This window comes from Sphaerodactylus townsendi, linkage group LG01 (genome assembly GCF_021028975.2).
Source record: "Sphaerodactylus townsendi isolate TG3544 linkage group LG01, MPM_Stown_v2.3, whole genome shotgun sequence".
Classification (NCBI taxonomy): Eukaryota; Metazoa; Chordata; class Lepidosauria; order Squamata; family Sphaerodactylidae; genus Sphaerodactylus; species Sphaerodactylus townsendi.
Window position 1 is genome coordinate 18,188,705 of NC_059425.1, and position 20,647 is coordinate 18,209,351.

The following is a 20,647-nucleotide window of genomic DNA, read 5'->3' on the forward strand; positions in this document are numbered from 1 at the left end:
AGCTTGTCCCCCTGGGACTCGGTTCATCTTGTTCGCGGCTGTCAGCAGGCTTCCAAGACAATGGCCTGCTGGTAAGCTGAAGGGCTATTTACCTTTGGGATTTCTGGCTGCTTCCTGTCCTGCCTCTGTCTTCAGTGATGATTGAGGCTCTTTCTGCCACAGCTGGGGTCCAGATATTATGGAAGGGTATATCTAGCTCAAGGTGACCAGATGTCCCGCTTTTGGCGGGACAGTCCCGCTTTTGAGCAATTTGTCCTGCATCCCGTAGGGTTGCTTGATTCTCCCGCTTTTTTGAAGGCTGCTGCACTGCCTTCTGGGGTGCTCCCCTGTTTCCCGCCTTGTCACAGGGCGGGAAACAGGGGAGCGCCCCAGAAGGCAGTGCAGCAGCCTCCCCGCTACGTCGCGACTGCCCTCTCTGGGGCGCCTCCCATATTGCTCTACCCCGTGACAGGGCCGAGAAACCGAGGAGCTCTGCGCAAAGTGCAATCAGCTCCTCTGCGACCATGTGTGTGCACACGTGCGCGTGCACGTCCCGCATTTAAAACGTGAAAACCTGGTCACCTTAATCTAGCTGCTTCCTCACTTCCCCTCTAAGGGCACTTCCGCTCATGCAGAATAATGCGCTTTCAATCCACTTTCACAATTGTTTGCAAGTGGATTTTGCTATTCCAGCTGCAAAGTGCAGTGAAAGTGGATTGAAAGTGCATCATTCTGCATGTGCAGAAGTTCCCTATGAGCTATGGCCACTGGAGAAAGTGCAGAACTCAGCTAGAGTTATTTTTTGTTGATCGTGATTAATCTGTTAGATTGTGCAAATAAAAAGCTTTAAATAGATTTAAAAGTGTACGCGCATGGAGTTCACCAGGCAAAAGGAGGTTTTAGCGTGAAATTAAAAGAGTTTTTAAAATGTGCTTACAAAAACTGTCCGGGGCAGCTATTATCTTACGGCCAAACTATGTGTTTGGATTTTTTTAACAAGTTGCGACAGGGTTGCCTGACTGGTCAGATTTCCCTTAGCTACAAAGTAGCTGTGGCGAATGGCTTTTAAAAACACAAAGGAAAGTCCAAATGGGTTTAGAGCACTGCAATGGATGGAGGGCAGGATCCCATCTTCCCCCACAGGCTGTTGTCCCATATATAAATATCCCTGGGAACCCTGGAACAACCTGTTAAAACCGTAAACCTACAAACTGATCCTTAGAAGTTACATTCCTGTCCTTCTTTACACTATCATTGGCTTTTCCAAAATCATTCCTGTCATAGTACGTGGAGGCATGATTTAAGAATGCACATCCTCCCAATTTCTTTGCAAGGCTGCCTATTCTAGCATATTGCTGGTTGTGATGTGTGCGGGCACGGTCCAAGAAGAGGCATTCCCATTGTGCATGACGAAAAGGTGCATTTCCTCAGAATTATTACTCACCCAAATAGAATCATAGAGTTGGAAGAGACCCCAAGGGCCAGCAACCCCCTGCATTTCAGGAACTGAGAACACACAGTCAGAGCACTCCTGACAGATGGCCATCCAGCCTCTCTTTAAAAACCTACAAAGAAGAAGAAGAAGAGAAGAAGATTTTGATTTAATATCCCCCTTTCTCTCCTGCAGGAGACTCAAAGGGCTTACACTCTCCTTGCCCCTTCCCCTCACAAGCAACAAACACCCTGTGAGGTGGGTGGGAGCTATGAGAGCCTCCGAGAATCTGTGACTAGCCCAAAGGTCACCCAGCTGGCGTGTGTGTGGGAGTAAAAGGGCCAATCTGAATTCCCAGATAGAAGCCTCCACAGCTCAGGCGACTGAGAGCAGGGAATCAAACCCAGTTCCTCTCCAAGATTAGACACGCGAGCTCCTCTTAACCTCCCTACGCCACTGCTGCTGGAAGGAGGAAGCAGGTACAGCCAGGACGCCTTGCAGGAATAAGGTGAGGAAGAGCGCCAGAAACGGTAAGAAACTGTCTTTGTCGCTCAAAGAATGGGGAGGCTTCCCTGAAACCTGGTTTTTTCGCGTAAGTACCACGCGATTAATTGCCAGCGGGGAATCGACCTACATTACACTCCGAGGTGCGCAGGGTTGCATGATTAAATGGTTGCATGATTAAATGGTCAATCCACTCAGATGTCTTTAACTATAAAATAGACCAGTCTCTGCTCGGAGGAGCCTGAAATTTGATAGTGGGAGACAGCAAAGACTGAGGAGGGAGAGGAAAAAGAAGCTGGGCATGATCTTCCTTACCAAGTAGACCCAAAAAAGAAACAGGACATAAGAGTTGCAACAAAGGTAGTTTTTCAATCAACCTTCATTGAGCTCCAGGTGTGCAGCAGCAGCAGCAGCAGCAGCAGCAGCAGAAGGCCATTGCTTTCACATCCTGCCTGTGAGCTCCCAAAGGCACCTGGTGGGCCACTGCGAGTAGCAGAGTGCTGGACTAGATGGACTCTGGTCTGATCCAGCAGGCTCGTTCTTATGTTCTTATGTTCATGTTTGCTCCCTTCCTGCTTTCCCAGATGGCTGGATTCATCACGGACTCTGCTGCAGCAAGACATCAGGGAAAACGACCATTTGTGTCTACGCTTCAAGTATTACAGTTTCTTTGACTTGGAATCAAAGGTCAGCATTGCCTCCCTCCCCAGGGATTCAGGACCCCAATCTCACTTCATTAGCCCCCCCCCCCTTATTCCGAGTGTATGTGCAGAGAGACCAGATTTGTTTCTGTTTATTTTTTTAAATTAAGCATAAGCATAAGCATTTTATTGTCATTGTGCACGCACAACGAAATTTACAGCAGCATTCCTCAATGCACACAATTTCAGACTCCTAATTCTATCCGCAGACTTTCCCCTTCCTCACACCCATCCCTGTACAGCCCCAAATTTGCTCAACATCGAAGTCAGCTGGAGTTTCAGCATAAGCCACAGCTCTAGAGTAGAAGCTGTCTCTAAGCCTCTTTTGTCCTAGTTTTGATAGACCTTGTATGCGTCTGCTGGATGGTAACAGTTCAAAAAGAGAGTGTGCTGGATAGAGACGGGTCTCTCAGAATGCCAGCTTTTTTTTTTAGGCTTCTGGAAGCGGAATTATAGAGAGTTCAGCGCTTCCAAGGAGGGGAGAGGGCAGCCGATAATCCTCTGAGCAGTAGTGATCACCCTTTGGAGCGCCTTCCTATCTGCCACTGTGCAATTGGAGAACCATACACAGATGCAGTAGCCTGCTTTTCACCCTGACAACATCACAAGGAACACAGAGGCCTAAGAAGTTCAATGAATTATGTTGACACTTATTAACTGCAGCAAGAGTAATAATTGCATCTTGTTGGAAATCCGATAAAGATCTTAGTTCAGAACTTTGGGAAGGTAAAGCTAGAGAATATGCTATAATGGCTAAATTAACAAGCCTTGTAAATAGACAGCCAAAACATGAATTTGATGAGAAATGAGAACTTTATTTCTTATTTGAAGCTGAATTGATGATGGAAAAATTATAATAACTGGAAGAGTAACAACTTGATAATGATTAAAATATAAGAGACTGATTAGTAATGATGTTGCAGAGTCAGTGGATAGAAGAAAGCGAATTTTAAGATTTCGCGATGGTTTCTCCGATTATACTAGATCAGGGGTCTGCAACCTGTGGCTCTCCAGATGTTCATGGACTACAAATCCCATTAGCCCCTGCCAACATGGCCAAAACCGCAGGTTTCAGACCCCTGTACTAGATTATTGTTTTAGGATCCGATGTGTAATGACTGTATCTATGCAGTTCTGGGTAGATGTATTGTATTTTTTTTCCTGTTCTCTCTTTGTTTTTAAATTTTTCTTTTCTGTTTTATATTTCTCTATTGTGTTTGTCAATTATATTGTGAAGGTTAATTAAAAATTAGCTTAAAAAAACACAAAGGCCCTTTCCACACAAATCCCGAAACATTTCTAAAACATTTTCAATCTCCCCCTTTTACCACGATGTATGTCCACATTCACCCCCTCAAAACAATTCTTGGCTGCCATTTTGTGACACCCCCCCCCACTTTTTTTAAAGAGTATATAGTCAAATCGATGCTTCAGTGCTTCAGATCCTTGCACTGCCTTTGTAGACCCTACCCACTGAAGATTATCCCCTCCAAAATTTAAAAAGAAAACCTCACAGACATGCTCAAAAAGAAGAGGAAGTTCAAGGAAGGCAGAGGGGTGAGGGAAACATCTTAAAGAGATCACACAGGCAAATGAAGCCAGTTTGAAAACTTTTTCAACTAAAGAATCATTTTAAAAGGGTGTTCATTCAAAACGTTTTGAGGCTATAAATAAAAGGTTTTGGGAACTAAAGAGGGTAAAAACAATCCAGACTCCATGGAGGAAACAGTTTATTTCCTGCCTCAAAACATTCTTAAAAAGTTTGTGCAGATAGGGCCATTGTGTAGCCCAGATGCAAAAGCTAGTTTCTAGTCTGTGGAACAAAACTTGACTCCCAGAAGATAGCAAGACTGGCAGCCCTAGAAATAGATGGACCATTTTAGATTTTCCTTTCTGCAGGGCAGGACAGGGCTGTCCAAAATGGCGCTTGTGTATGCCACGGCCCCTACCCATATCTTTCCTAGCACCCACCCAGTGGTGGGATCCAAAAAGTTTAGTAACAGGTTCCCATGGTGGTGGGATTCAAACTGTGTATAAATAATGGGGCTGGGGCACAACGAGGTGGGTCGGGCATTCCGGGCGGGAATTCCTGGCTGGCTGTGGCAAGGACGAGCCACTGTGCCGGGTCCTTTATGAAAACTAATGCACTGAGGCGCAGGCTGCCACGACCGGGTGCACCTCCCTGCTAGGACTGCTTCAAGTTCTGTGCGCCACTGCTGAGAGTAGGGCGCAACTAAGGCAAAAATCACGGCAAAAAATCACCACTAGGTAACCCCCTCTCGCACACACAAATAATTAGTAACCTACTGGAACTCCAGAGAACCTGCTGAATCCCACCTCTGCACCCACCCACTGAGTGTTTTTAGAACTCCATGTGGAATTCTTGTCCAGCAGGGCTTTTGACTGACCCCCAAGCCAAGTTGCAAAGTTTTGCTTATCAGCATATGAAGCTCCTAGTTTGCAATTTACTACAGAGGCTGATTGAAACTCTGTTTTTAAGTGTGTTAATATTATCTGTATTTTTCATCCTCTAATGTTTAATATCCTTACTGTTTGTGTGTATAGCTTGTTTAGCATGACATTTCTGCCTCCTGGTTAAAGACTGTAACAATCAATCAATCAGTCACTCCCTCGAGACTGACTACAGTAGCAGAATAGAATAGCATTGGTTCTATGCCACCACGCAATGTTCTTGTTTCTTTTCTCTCTTTCCATTGCTCTTTTTTTAAAACTGCCCCGGCTGCTATTTGGTCAATAGCTCTACTTGGGGTTGTCAGCTCTGGGCTGTGAAACACTAGGAAATTTGGGGGGTGGAGCTTGAGGAAGGTGGGGTTTGGGAAGGGAAGGGCCTTCAATGGGTATAATGCCATAGAGCAGTGATGGCGAACCTTTTCGAGACTGAGTGCCCAAATCGCAACCCAAAACCCACTTATTTATCGCAAAGTGCCAATGCAATTTAATCTGAATAACCCCTCAAGCAGGGCCAGTTCTGCTGTAGCCTCCGGCAGTCTCACATGTGCCGCCTGCCTCTCTAGCATCTTTGCCGCCAGCCTCACCCCCCCACCTCCGGCAGCATCCCCCTGGAGCACAGGCACGAGGCCCGCCAGCCTCCCTCCTCGCTGTGGTGCACACACATTAAGTTCAGCGGCCCAGGCCAGCCTAGATGTGTGTGTGCAGGGGGGCGATTTCCCCCCCACATGACAAACTCTGTGCGCGCGTGCCCACAGAGAGGGCTCTGAGTGCCACCTCTGGCACCCATGCCATAGGTTCGCCATCACTGCCATAGAGCCCACCCTCCAAAGCAGCCATTTTGGTTTCTGTTACCCAGAGGTCAGTTGAAATCTCTGGCGATCTCTAGGTGCCACCCAGACGGCAGCAGCATTAGCTTTACTTCCTGTGGCAGCCATTTTGTAATGGCGCCCACCACCTTTTTATCAAAAATCCAAAATGGCCTTGAAAATATTGGAGACCCCTGTCCGATGCTGTCAGGTGACCAAACTGTGTTGTTCTTCTCACATCCAGTATGACGCTGTGCGGATCAACCAACTGTATGAACAGGCCCGTTGGGCTGTGCTACTAGAAGAGACGGACTGTACTGAGGAAGAGATGGTGGTCTTTGCTGCTTTGCAGGTAAGATTCTCCCTCCTCCAAGAACCCTTGAGTGCCCATGACTGTGTTTGTGTGTGTGTGTGTGGGGGGGGGGTCCTAGTGACTAATGTAGTGGTCCACTGAGTGTGTGTCACTCATCTGACACCCACATCTTAAGCTGAACCTGTTTCTCATCACTTCCAGTATCGGATCAACCAGCTGTCCTTGAACACCAACCCTGCAGACCATGCTGGAGACTCTGGCCTAGATGACCTGGATGCTGCTCTTGCCACATTGGAAGTCAAACTGGAAGGGAAATCAACAACTCTGAATGATCTTGTGAGTGCTGAACTGGTCTCGCTTTATGCTGTAACCAGAGACTCCTGTGTGCTCAGCCAATCACAACAGAAGTGTATGTTTAGTTGCAGGAATTTTTACTCCAGATGTTATGGATTCATCAGCTTCTTCCAGCATGGCCAATTGGCCATGCTGGAAGGGGCTGATGGGAATTGTAGTCCATAACATCTGGAGTGCCAAAGGTTTGCCACCACTGGCCTAGGGTTTGGGGCTGCCAACCGCCAGGTACTAGCTGGATATCTCCTGGGATTACAACTGATCTCCAGCCGATAGAGGTCAGCATGGTACAGTGGTCAAGAGCAACGGACTTTTATTTGGGGAACAGGGTTTGATTCCCCACTTCTCCACATGAAGTCTGCTGGGTGACTTTGGGCTAGTCTCAGTTCTTTCAGGATCCTCTCGGCCTCACAAGGTGTCTGTTAACGGGGGAGGAGGGGAAAGAGTTTGTAAGCCACCTTGAGCCTCCTTATGGTTGAGAGAAGTGGGGAATTAAAAACCAACTCTTCTTCTGCTTCTTCAGTTTACCAGGAAAAATGTTGTTTGTCCCTCATTTTAGTGCTGGTTTTCATGTAATTGGTTTTATGGCTTTTATTGTTAAATTGCTTTTCTTTGTGAGCTCCCCTGAATACTTCTCTCGGGAGGGGGCCTTTACATTTTCTAGATAAATAACTAAAAGTAAGCATTCATCTTGCCCTTCCAGGACAGTCTTACAACGATTCCAGAGTTGAAGGACTACCTCCGAATACTCAGGTGAGTCCCAAAATCATAAACTGGATCTTGGGGTGGCTCTTAAGTTGCCAGTAGCAGCAGTGATGTAGTGGTTAAGAGCAGGTGTACTCTAATCTGGAGGAACCGGGTTTGATTCCCTTCTCTGCAGCCTGAAATGTGGAGGCTTATCTGGGGAATTCAGATTAGCCTATACACTCCAACACACGCCAGATGGATGACCTTGGGCTAATCACAGCTTCTCAGAGCTCTCTCAGCCCCACCTGCCTCACAGGGTATTTGTTGTGAGGGGGGAAGGGAAAGGAGATTGTCAGCCCCTCCTCCTCCTCCTCTTCCTCCTCCTCCTCCTCCTCCTCCTTCTTCTCCTTCTTCTCCTTCTCCTCCTCCTCCTCCTCCTTCTTCACCACAGTCTTGGGGTTTCCTGGTGGTGGTGAGCTGCAAGGGAACGGGGACACAGGGAAGAACTAGAGAGGGCAGTCTTCAGATTTAGCTAGAAGAGTGATAGGACAGCCAACATAGTGTAGTGGTTAAGATGTCTGACTAGAATATGCGAAACCCACATTTAAATCCCCACTCTGTAGTCGACCCACGCGGTCAGCGTAAGAACGAGACGAGACGCGGAGATAACATCTGGTGGAGATCGCCAGCAGCGGGAGACCGGAGGTCCGCGGTTCAGCGAAGTCTCCCCGGCCTGCCGTTCCTAAAAACTTTATTGTTATCATCGGGGCGCAGGAGGGAGGACTGGGAGTTCCGAGAGCGGGAGGTCGAGATCATCAGGTGATGCATGATCTCATCTGGCTAATGCATGGAGAAGAGCCAGACGCTGCCTGAGCCTAATCTCTCACCTGGGGCAAGACCATTGTCCCTAAGCCCGGTGATTGAGCCAGACAGTCACTCACCCGCGACTCATGGGGATGAGGAGTGGCATAATCGGCAGCAAGCAGGTCCGCTGGCTGCCCCAACGCTCTACTACTGCACTGTTGGGTCGGCAGTGCACTACTACACTTCCTTGCATTTAGAAAACGGGGGGTCAAACGCTTGGCATGATGAAGGGACGCTTTGTCTCCTCCGCCAGCCTGGTTGTTGGCTAAGCTGCTTGTGCAACATTAGAACTTGGTTGCGGTAGGGGAAATGCAAGGGTTTCTACACACATTACAGGCAATATTAGACACGCATTGAACTAAACAAGATCCTATAACAAGGCACACACTAACCAATGCAGAGCTGTACACCAGCATCTCTCAACCATCCTCCCGCAGCCAGCTCCAGAGGGCTGACCACCAATGGGGCAAAACATCATACTTCAGATTAGATACAACTTCTTTGCAGCTCACGTGACTTTCATGTGGATCAACTGGGAAATTATCAGAAAGATTAAAACAACACATATATGTACATTCACAACCTTGGTGATGTAACAACAACAACAATCAATAGCTGCACGCATTGTTCAGGGTCGCTTGACGAAATTCCTGCTGCTCGGAGGCCAGGGCATCCAGAGCGTGGAGGTAGAGTTGATGGACTTCTCGCAAGGGCACAGGCCAGCCGGCCAATAGCCCGGCGCATCAGGCGAGTCCGGGGACCCCACTAGGAGGCTGCGAGAGACGAACTCCGCCGAGAGGGCGACCGGCCAAGCCCGACAGGAGGGCCTAAAGGCAGGCTGTCCCGTGGCGGAGCCTGGGGTAGGACAATGGTGAGGGCGGCTGAGGTGGCAAAGAGACCCGCAGGGAGTCGGGCGGGATGTAGTTAACGCCCTCTCCTCGCAGGTCCACAGAACCAGCCCCCTGGGAGCAGGATGCTCCAACACGGGAATGTCCTCCATGTGTGTGCAGTTCCAACTGGCCGAAGCCGACTTAATGGGCCCGGTCGTCTCCCTGCTCGGGCTGCCGATGCGGGCGCAGGTGTTGGACTCGCGGTTACGCACCGGCCTTGGTGACAAGGGAAAGAGCCAGCCGGGAGGGTTTGGACGCATCGGGTCCCCAGTCGGGCCATAGAATATCTGATGGATGAGGCATCTGGCGAAGGCTCAGCCCAGACTCCGCTAGGAAGTCTCCGGCAAGCTTTGCAGACGGGAGCAGGCAGGAGCTCAGCAGGCCCTCACCTCTAGGTACTGGCCCAGGCAGAAGGATGAGACGCTATACGGCAGGTAAACTGACTCCCAGATGTTGGTCTGGTGAAAGCTGTTGTGGGTGACATCACCATCGCAGGAGTAAGCAGAGCAGGCAAAGGATGGTGGTCGCTGAGTTGGTGGTGATGATCGCAGCAGAGCGCACAGAGGTTTCGGGCGCCTCGGGTGTCTTGCTACGCAGCAGCTTAGGGCTCGGCTGCGGTCGCCGGACGCCTCCCCCCCAGGTCATTCGGGTCTTGGCGCTACGGCGCTCCTGCTGGGATCGCTGGGCGGATCCTAGAGAGATGCTCCATCTCCGGGATGGGGTTGGTTTCTCCCGGCCATTCCACGGGCTGGCCTGTCATGGCTAATCGGAGTCCACGGAACCTGTAGGAAGAGGAACTGAAACACACACCCCTTCCCAGGTTACTGGCCGGGTCCCGGCCAAGCTCAGTTCCTAGCTGGATGGCGATTGGATCGAAGTTAGTGTTTAGATTTAATATGGGAAGGAAGAAGGCTTGTTTTGGTAGCCTGTGAAGGTTGCTTTTAATGCAATCTCCTCCCGGGGGCCGCCTTACACTCCTCTTCTTTAGTTGTTTTGACAGGGAGGGCAGGAAGTAATCTGGTGGGAATTGGCTTCAGAGTCATCAGGGTGGCGCCAAGGCGCAGGTCCCAGCCTAGGGGAGGGAACAGGCGAAGTCCTGGGGATTGTGGGTATGCATACCAATCAGCAAATACGCGGGCTTTGAAGCACCTTTGGGGGGGGATGGGTATCCGTGGAACAAAGCAACGCTAATAGAGGCAAATTCCCCAGGCCACACAAGGGAGAAGAAAAGGGGGTTTCTTTGCAAGGAGTTGTACTTTACCGCGGACCTTTGGTGGGCTAATGCAGGAAGCGGATGGTGCTAAATTTTGTGATCGAATTATCTTGGGGAATTGCCGTCACCGGTGACCGGGCCCTTAAGGGCGGTTTCGCTGGAGCCTGGCCTTTAATGTGGTACTGATAAAGCTGCTATGGCGCCATGCAGCCATAACCCAAACGGGTTTGGGCATACGGCATAATGGCGGCAGCCCTTAAACTGGGGCCTGTCCTGACAGTGCTGCGTATCAGGATCGGGCCCAGATTTTAATCCAGGGAGGGCCAGTCAGTTAATTGGCTCCTCCACTTTTACTGGTCAAAACAAAGGAAAAGGGGAGGGGAGAGGGAAACAGATTTCTGAAAATGAGGCAACTCGAAGGCACGATAAATCAATGATCCGGTGATCGCTTTACCTATCCCAGACCAGAGTCGCTTTTAACCTGACCTGGCGAGGTCTCTTTCCCCAGAGATTGGCCATGGATGTCAGGAACGATGTATGGACTGTGAGCTGCCGCCAAGTCCTACAGACCGTGAGCTGGCGGATGTCTGCCTCGCCGGTTTGTCTCCCCCACCCCAGATGTGCGCAGCAGTTCTCGGTCGCCACTGGTCGTGGGCTTGCCACTGGCTGCTCTTGATGACGTGCAATATCGCCGTGTCCACCAGGCCCTTAAACTTACATCCTTCTATGGCTTTGTGCCCAGATATGGACGGGAGCTCCCGAGCATGCCTCCACCGCGACGGTGGTGTAGGCTGCGCCATGTTGGCTGCTGGGGCTCGCAGCCTTTATTGGGTCGGGCAGCGGCAGCCATGGGCAAGAGAATCAGCTGAGCGCCAGCCAGCCCGCCGGCAGCTCCTGTGGGATGTTTGTCCAGACCTGGAGGTGGATGGGTCCTGCGCGTGGAGTCGACACTGGGACGCATTAACAGTCCCTGTTCAGCGGGCGGAGGCCTTTGGCAGCACCTGCCCACCTGTCCCGCAGGGGATGGGCTCGCCATACTGCCAGCAACCCTGTGGGGAACTTAAAGGAGATGGGCTGCGCATGAAGCCGATGCCACGAGAGGGGTGGTTTGGCAGGGGCTCATGCTTGAGTCTGCTCTAGTACTCTCCTCCTGGTCCTGGGTTGGGGAGACTGGCGGGAGTTTCCTCGGACGGGCAGTCGCTTTCTCCAGCGGGAAGCCCTTCTGGCAATGTGGGCACCGGTTTTGGTGGCCTCTCCTCCTGGGGAGGACCCTCCTCCATCGGGCTGTAGCCCCCCGCTGGCTGCCTGCACTCCTTCGAAGTGTCCGGGTCTGCCGCAGTTAAAGTAAGCAGTCATCCTGGGACTGTCTCCCCGCCGGTGGAGAGTGCTGGCGGCGAGGAGGCTAGCTTGGTGGGTTGAGGATCCATCGTCCTGGCAAGCCTGATGGCTGTCGGCCAGTTCAGGATTTTGCTCTTAGGTCTGATTACCTGGCGGAATCTACATGGAAGCCGCTTCTCCTTATGAAGCATGAGGAGCCTGCTTTGGGCCCTCCTCGCCATTCACCTGCCTCTTGAGCGCCCGGAGCCTGTTCACAAATTCAGCATAGCTCTTGGGGTTTCTGCCGGATGGAGGAGAAACTTGGCCATTGGCCGGGCATTGGGGACTTTGACAAAATGCCTTTATAGGCGACTCAGAGGCTTAATCGCGGCGGGTGGCCCCTTCTGGTAAGCAGCACAATCTGATCGTTGGGATTGGCAAAAGCGCCGGCTGCAGTTTTGATGGCGGTGTAGCCGCCAGAGGTGGTTGCCTGTTGAAGCATTGCTGGCGAACTCACTCTCTCAGACCACACCGCGCAGGGCCCAGGAGCATGAAGGTGGTTTCTTCAGCCATCTGCCCATTAGGTGGTTCCTGGCGATGGCTTCCAGCATGCCTCTCAATGAGGGGCTAGTGGACTCCTACGTCCCGCATTACGGCGAGCCGGTATGATATTATATTCAGGGCTACCGGTCAACCCACAATCCATGCCATCCTCCTCGTATCTGTGAAGTGGATGGGGCACAAATGCGAATTCGGCATCGCCTTCCACAGTTTTTCTCTGCAGATCGTATAATACGCTCTGGCGAGAGTTTTGTTCCGCCACGGGCGCTTTGACGAGGTGGTGGCTTCGGAAAATGAAGGCGGAAGGTGGAGGGGCGGCTGAGCCGCTGGAGAGTTTGAAATGGGTGAAGGAGCGAGGGTGAAGGAGGACAGGCCCAATTTAGTGGATAGAGAAAATCTGGGTTGAAATTGAAGGTGAAAGATTGAAAGGAGGGCTGCCTACAGCAAGGAGCCAGGTCTGCAGGCTGATGCATTACAAAACATTGTCTCCCATCGCCAGTAGCAGCGAAGACGCGCCAGCCGCAGGCTCCAGCGGTTATGCTCATGTTTTCCCAGTCCTTAAGATTCACCGTCCCCTCTGGGTACCATGGACACTGGAGCTTCAATCTCTCAACCAATTTGGCGAGCTCCTTCTCTCTTTAATGGGACCCTGCCGCGATTGCTGAACGCTTTCAGTTCACAACGGTTTGCCTCATAAGCCTGCTTTTGCAAGCTCCTACTCACCGTTCCGTCGGACGAGAGTAAGTCCTAGACGCTGCGGTCTCTGGATGCTTCATCCAGAGGACAGGCGTATACCGGAACGGTGGTCCCTGGATGCTGCCGATCCAGCTGACTTCGTATCGCGCCTTCCCAGGCGACGTAGAGCAGGGTGGAGGCTCGAGATTCCCGGTTTCGCACCAGCTTGTAGTCGGTAATTCCACGCCGTCAGCGAAGAACGACGACGCGAGATAACATTCCGGTGGAGATCGCCAGCAGCGATAACGGAGGTCCGTAATCTCTAGCTAATCTCCGCCTGGCCGTTCCTGGCACCTTTATTGTTACCTATCGGGGCGCAGGGAGGGAGGACTGTGGAGTTCCGGAGACGGGAGGTCGGGAGATCACCTGCGATGCATGATCTCATCTGCCACGCGGAGAAGAGCGTGACGCTGCTCTGAGCCTAATCCTCACCTGGGGCAAGACCATTGTCCCTACCGTGATTGAGCTTCGGTGACAGTTCACGCACCGCGGACTCATGGGGATGAGGAGTGCTACGCGACCAGCAAGGCCGCAGGTCCGCTGGTCTAACGTTTTACCATTGCACTGCACGGCAGTGTACTCAATACACCACTCTGCCATGGAAACTAGCTAGCAAGCATTTAGGATGGGGAGCCGCCCAGGGAAACTATAGGGTGTGGGCACCTAAAGCAGGCTATGGCCAATCATCCCCGAACATCTCTTGCCTGGAAAAAAATCCTGGCGAAGTCGCCATAAGTCAGCTGTGATTGACAGCAAAGCAATTTTTTCAGCCCTTCGAGTGAAGGTTCTGAGGAGCCAGATAGAGAGGGACAAGCCCATAGAACTGTTGGAGGCACGTACAAGGAGGCAGGCGAGAAAGGACACCTGTGGATGGTACAAAGAGAACGGAAAGCCACACAACGTTGCTCTCTTGTCCTTGTCCGCTGCGCAGGCCCCGCAAGCTGACGCTGAAAGGTTACAAGCAGTACTGGGTCACCTTCAAAGAGACGTCCATCTCCTATTATAAGAGTGCTGAGGAGGCACTTGGAGAACCCGTGCAACAGCTTAGCCTCAAGGGTAAGTCCAACTCTGCTTCCAAGGGCCAGAGCTCCAGAGGTAGAGCTGTGAAAATGTGAATCTGCCTCCTACTGAATAAGACCCACAGTCCAACAAGGCAGAGGCGTAGCTCCAAGGGGATGAGGGGGGGCGCGACACACCAGGCACCCCCCCCAGCAGGGGTGGGGTGGGGTGGGGCATGGGGGGGGTGGGCATGGCATGGCAGATGGCAGCATGGCAGGGGCAGAGGACGCACCAGTGCCCCAGGCTCTTTCCCCCCTCGCTCTGTCCCTGCAACAAAATTCATATTGTATTGTCGAAGGCTTTCATGGCCAGAATCACTAGGCAGGGTCTGCAAACCCGTGGGTTCGGAGCTACATGTGGCTCTTTTCAGCCTTATACTGCTGCCCGCTGCGGCCTGGAGGTCGTGGAGGGTAGCGTGGGAGTGTCCCTGCAGCGCTCTAGAGCAGTGCTAAAAGGAAAGGTGAGTCCCAACGTTCTACTACGGCACTGCTGGGTCGGCAGTGCACTACTACATCTCCTCCTTTTTTACATTTTAGAAAACGGGGGGCCGAAACGCTAAGGGGCGATTTAAAGGGACGCTTGTCTCCTCCGCCGTTTGGTTAAGTTGGCCAAGCTGCTTGTGCAACATTAGAACTTGGTTGCGGGGTAGGGGAAATGCGAGGGGTTTCTTACACACATTACAGGCAATATTAGACACGCATTGAACGAAACAAGATCCGATAACAAGGCACACAATTAAACCAATGCAGAGCTGTACAATAGCACTCAACCATCCTCCCGGCAGCCAGCTCCAGAGGGCTGACCACCAATGGGGCAAAACATCATACTTCAGATTAGATACAACTTCTTGCAGCTCACGCACTTTCATGTGGATCAACTGGGAATTATCAGAAAGATTAAAACAACACATATTATGTACATTCTCACAACCTTGGTGATGTAACAACAACAAATAATCAATAGCGGCACGATTGTCTAGGGTCGCTTGACGAAGTTCCTGCTGCTCGGAGGCCAGGGCATCCAGAGCGGTGGAGGTAGAGTTGATGGACTTCGCAAGGGCACAGGCCAGCCGGCCAATAGTCTTAGCATTGTAGGAAGCGAGTCCGGGGACCCCCACTAGGGAGGCTGCGAGGGAGACGAACTCCGCTTCGGAGAGGGCGACCGCGTCGCTCCGACAGGAGGGGTCGAAAGGCAGGGCGGAGCGGCGGCGGCGGCGTCCGGGCTCCCGGGGTGGAGCCTGGGGTAGGACAATGGTGAGGCGGCTGAGGCAGCAAAGAGTTCCGGCAGGGAGTCGGGCGGGGATGTAGTTAAACGTCCTCTCCCCGCAGGTCCAGAACCAGCCCCTGGGGAGCAGGATGTTTCCGAACACGGGGGGAATGTCCTCCATGTGTGTGCAGTTCCAACTGGCCGAGCCGACGAATGGGCCCGGGTCGGTTCCCCGTTCGGCTGCGCCGGTGATGCGGGCGCAGGTGTTGGACTCGTGGTTAGCGACCGTCTTGGTGACAAGGGAAAGAGCGCCAGCCGGGAGGGTTTGGACGACGGGTCCCCAGTCGGCGCTCATAGAATATCTGATGGATGAGGCATTCATGAAGGGGCTCAGCCCAGACTCCGCTAGGAAGTCTCCGGGTGCTTTGCAGACGGGGAGCAGGCAGGAGCTCAGCAGGCTCCCGACTCCTAGGTACTGGCCCAGGCAGAAGGATGAGACGTTGGCAGCGGCAGCAAACTGCTCCCAGATGTTGGTCTGGTGAAAGCTTGCCAGGGGGTGGCCGATCGCCATCGGCAGGAGGCAGCAGAGCAGGCAAAGGATGGTGGTCGCTGAGTTGGTGGTGATGATCGCAAAGAGAGCGGCACAGAGGTTCTCGGGCGTCTCGGGGTGGTCTTGCTGGCGCAGCAGCGCTAGGGCCTGGCTGGTGGTCGCCTTGACGTCTCCCCAGGTCATTCGGGTCTTTGGGCGTTGGCGACGGCGTTCCTGCTGGGATCGCTGGGCGGGATCCTCTAGAGAGATGCGTTCCATCTCCGGGATGGGGTTGGTTTCCTCCTGGCGCCATTCCATGGGCTGGCCTGTCATGGCGAATCGGAGTCCACGGGAACCTGTAGGAAGAGGAACTGAAACACACACCCCTTTCCCAGGTTACGGGGGGGGCCGGGTCCCGCCAAGCTCAGTTCTAGCGCGGATGGCGGGAGATTGGGATCGAGTTAGTGTTTAGATTTAATATGGGAAGGAAGAAGGCTTGTTTTGCAGCCTGTGAAGGTTGCTTTTAATGCAACCCTCCTGGGGGCCGCCTACACTCCTCTTTCTTTAGTTGTTTGACAGGGAGGGCAGGAGGTAGGCGACCCTGGTGGGAATTGGCTTCAGAGCGTCATCAGGGTGCGTCAAGGCGAGGGTCCGAGCCTCGAGGGGGGAGGGAACAGGCGAGTCCTGGGGGGATTGTGGGTATGCATACTTAATCAGCAACACAAAGGGGGCTTTGGAAGCACCTTTTGGGGGGATGGGTGCATCCGGGGAATGAAGCAATCAGGCAATAGAGGCAAATTCCTTGTACACACAAGGGAGAAAGAAAAGGGGGGGTTTCTTTGCAAGGGAGTTGTACTTACCGTGACCTTGGTGGCTAATGCAGGAAGCGGGATGGTGCTAAATTTTTGTGATCGAATTATCTTGGGGAATTGCCGCCCGCCGAGACCGCTCCTTAAGGGGCGGTTTCGGCTGAGCGCCTGGCCTTTAATGTGGTACTGATAAAGTTGCCAGGCGCTGGGCAGCCATAACCCAAACGGGTTTGGGTATTAGCGGCATAATGGCGGCAGCCCCTTTTTAAACTGGGGCCTGTCCTGACAGTGCTGCGGTATCAGGACGGGCCCAGATTTTAATCCAGGGAGGGCCAGTCAGCCAATTGGCCCTCCCGCCTTTACTGGTCGAAAAACAGAAGGAAAAGGGGAGGGGAGAGGGAAACAGATTTCCTGTGGAAATTAGGAGGCAACTTCGGAAGGCACGATTGGAATCAATGATCCGTGACGGCTTTACCCATCCCAGACCAGAGTCGTTTTAACCTGACTCATGAGGTCTCTTCCCCAGAGATTGACATGGATGTCTAGAACGATGGGGCGGACTGTGAGCTGCCGCTCAAGTCCTGGGCTGTTGACCGTGAGCGGGCGGATGCTCCGTCTCGCGGTTTGTCTCCCCCCCACCCCCCAGATGTGCGGGCAAGCCTCGGTCGGCCACTGGTCGGGCCACTCGGCTGCTCTGATGACGGTAACATCAGCGCCGGTGTCCACCAGGCCCTTAAACTTACATCCTTCTATGGCGAGCTCCAGATATGGACGGGAGCTCCCGATAGGCGTCTCCACCGCTGCGACGGTGGTGTAGGCTGCGCCATGTTGGCTGCTGGGGCTCGTAGCCTTTATTGGGTCGGCAGCGGGCAGCGCATGGGGCAAGAGAATCAGCTGAGCGCAGCTGGCTCCGGCGGGCAGCTCCTGTGGGATGTTTGTCCAGACCTGGAGGTGGATGGGTCCTTGGTGCGTGGAGTCGATCACTCCGGGGACGATGAACAGTCCCTGTTCAGCGGCGGAGGCCTTTGGCAGCACCAGCCCAATTGTCCCGGTAGGGATGGGCTCGTCATACTGGGTTGGGGCGACAAGAACCTCGTGGGGGAACTTAAAGGAGATGGGCTGGGTGCATGCGAGCGAGATGCCACGAGAGGGGGGTGGTTTTGGCAGGGGCCTTGGCGTTTGAGTCTGCTCTAGTACTCTCCTCCTTGGTCCTGGGCTGGGGAGACGCCCGGGCGGGAGTTTCCCGACGGGCAGTCGTTTCTCCAGTGGAAGCCCTTCTGGCAATGTGGGCACCGGGTTTTTGGTGGCCTTCTCCTCCTGGGGGAGGACCCTCCTCCATCGGGGTTGTAGGCCCCCCCGCCGGGCTGCCTGCACTCCCTTCGGAAGTGTCCGGGTCTGCCGCAGTTAAAGCAGTCATCCTGGGACTGTCTCCCGCCGGTGGAGAGTGCTGCGGCGAGGAGGCTAGCTTGGTGGGCGGAGGATCCAATGTCCTGGCAAGCCTTAAGCATGTCGGCCAGTTCAGGATTTTTGCCTAGGCCCGTGATTGCCCTGCGGCACTCCATGGAAGCGTTCTCCTTTGCGAGGCGCATGAGGAGCTCGTTTTGGGCCTCCTCGCTATCTACCTGCCTCTTGAGCGCTTCCTGGAGCCTGTTCACAAATTCAGCATAGGGCTCTTGGGGTTTCTGCCGGATGGAGGAGAAACTCTGGGTTGGCTGGCCGGCATTGGGGACTTTGACAAATGCCTTATAGGCGCACTCAGAGGCGACCGTAAGGGTGGCCTCAGGCAGTACAATCTGATCGTTGGGATTGGCAAAAGCGTCGAAGCCGTAAAGCTGAGCGGCGGTGTAGGCGCCGCCAGAGGTGGCTGCTCTGTTGAAGCATTGCTGGCGGAACTCACTTTCCCAGACCACAAATTGCGCAGGGCTCAGGAGCATGCGAAAGGTGGTTTTCCAGTCATCTGGAACCATTAGGTGGTTCCTTGCGATGGCTTCCAGCATGCCTCTCACGTAGGGGCTAGTGACTCCTACGTCCCGCATTGCTTTGCGGAGCTCGGTAAGGATATTATAGCTCAGGGGGCGGTACTCGACAACCCGCCGAACTATGCCATCCTCCTCGGTATCTGTGAAGTGGATGGGGCACAATGCGAGAATCTCGGCATCGTCTTCCGTCAGGGTTTCTTTCTTCTGCAGATCGTGGCTAATACGTTCTGCGAGAGTTTTGAAACCCGCGCCATTACGTGGCGCTGACGGAGGTGCAGTGGCTTCGGAAAATGAAGGCGGAGCAAGGGGAGGGGGCGGCTGAGCCGCGGGAGAGTTTGAAATGGGTGAAGGAGCGAGGGGGGCAGAAGGAGGACAGGCGTCCAATTTAGTGGATAGAGAAAATTCCGGGGTTGAAATTGAAGGTGAAAGATCGAAAGGAGGGCGGCCTACAGCAAGGGAGCCATAGGTCTGCAGGCTGATGGCGACAAAACATTGTCTCCACGTCAGTAGCAGCGACATCGGCGCGCGAGGCTCTGTGCGAAGAGTGCGCCCGATGTTTTCCCAGTCCTTAAGATTCAATGTCCCCCCCTCTGGGTACCATGGACACTGAGCTTCAATCTCCTCAACCAATTTGCGCAGCTCCCTTCTCTTTACGGGGACCCTGCCGCATTTCGCTAACGCTTTCAGTTCGTCAACGTGCTTGTCATAAGCCCTGCTTTTGCAAGCTCCCATACTCACCGGTGTTCCGTCGGACGAGAGAGTGTCCTAGGACGCGTGTCTCTGGATGCGCCGATCCAGAGGACAGGCGATACCGAAACGGTGGTCCCTGGATGCGCCGATCCAGCGGACTTCGGTATCGCGGCCCTTCCCCAGGCGACGGTGAGCAGGGTGGAGGTTCGAGGATTCCCGGGTTTCGGCACCAGCTTGTAGTCGACCCACGTGGTCAGCGCAAGAACGAGACGAGACGCGGAGATAACATCTGGTGGAGATCGCCAGCAGCGGGAGACCGGAGGTCCGTGTTCCTAGCGAGTCTCCCGTCTGCCGGTTCCTGGCACCTTTTATTGTTACTCTATCGGGGGCGTGTAGGAGGGAGGACTGGGGGGAGTTCCGGGAGAGCGGGAGGTCGGGAGATCATCAGGTGATGCATGATCTCATCTGGCTACGTGCGGAGAAGAGCGTACGCGTCTGAGCCTAATCCTCACCTGGGGGCAAGACCATTGTCCCTGCGCCCGGTGATTGAGCCAGACAGTTCACGACCCGTGACTCATGGGGGGATGAGGAGTGGGGGTGCGATGCGACCGGCAAGGCCGCAGGTCCGTTGGCGTCCCAACGTTCTACTACGGCACTGCTGGGTCGGCAGTGCACTACTACACCACTCTGCCATGGAAACTAGCTAGCAAGCATTTAGATGGGAGCCGTCCAGGGAAACTAGGGTGTGGCACGAAAGCAGGCTATGGCCAATCATCCCTGAACATCTCTTGCCTGGAAAACTCTGCGCAGTCGCCATAAGTCAGCTGTGATTGACAGCAAAGCAATTTTTTCAGCCCTTCGAGTGAAGGTTCTGAGGAGCCAGATAGAGAGGGACAAGCCCATAGAACTGTTGGAGGCACGTACAAGGAGGCAGGCGAGAAAGGACACCTGTGGATGTGTTTGAAGGCCTGGCAACGTTCCTGTGCATGTCCTTGTCCGCTGCGCAGGCCCCGCAAGCTGACGCTGAAAGGTTACAAGCAGTACTGGGTCACCTTCAAAGAGACGTCCATCTCCTATTATAAGAGTGCTGAGGAGGCACTTGGAGAACCCGTGCAACAGCTTAGCCTCAAGGGTAAGTCCAACTCTGCTTCCAAGGGCCAGAGCTCCAGAGGTAGAGCTGTGAAAATGTGAATCTGCCTCCTACTGAATAAGACCCACAGTCCAACAAGGCAGAGGCGTAGCTCCAAGGGGATGAGGGGGGGCGCGACACACCAGGCACGCACCCCAGCAAGGGTGTGGTGGGGGTGGGCATGGCGGGGGTGGGCATGGCATGACAGATGGCAGCATGGCAGGGGCAGAGGACGCACCAGTGCCCCAGGCTCTTTCCCCCCTCGCTCTGTCCCTGCAACAAAATTCATATTGTATTGTCGAAGGCTTTCATGGCCAGAATCACTAGGGCAGGGGTCTGCAACCCGTGGCTCCGGAGCTACATGTGGCTCTTTCAGCCTTATACTGCGGCTCCGCGTGGCCTGGAGGTCGGAGGGTAGCGT

The 20,647-nt window shown here is 53.5% G+C and overlaps 1 protein-coding gene across 1 annotated transcript in view; it reads left to right on the forward strand.

Moving 5' to 3' along the window:
* FERMT3 (FERM domain containing kindlin 3) overlaps nt 1-20,647 on the forward strand; it is a 47,336-nt gene that overhangs the window by 16,397 nt on the left and 10,292 nt on the right. The window contains exons 6-10 of the mRNA XM_048512141.1: nt 2,500-2,602; nt 6,139-6,246; nt 6,409-6,543; nt 7,262-7,311; nt 13,757-13,881. Coding sequence (XP_048368098.1) covers nt 2,500-2,602; nt 6,139-6,246; nt 6,409-6,543; nt 7,262-7,311; nt 13,757-13,881 — 521 coding nt within the window. The remainder of the gene's footprint in view (nt 1-2,499; nt 2,603-6,138; nt 6,247-6,408; nt 6,544-7,261; nt 7,312-13,756; nt 13,882-20,647) is intronic.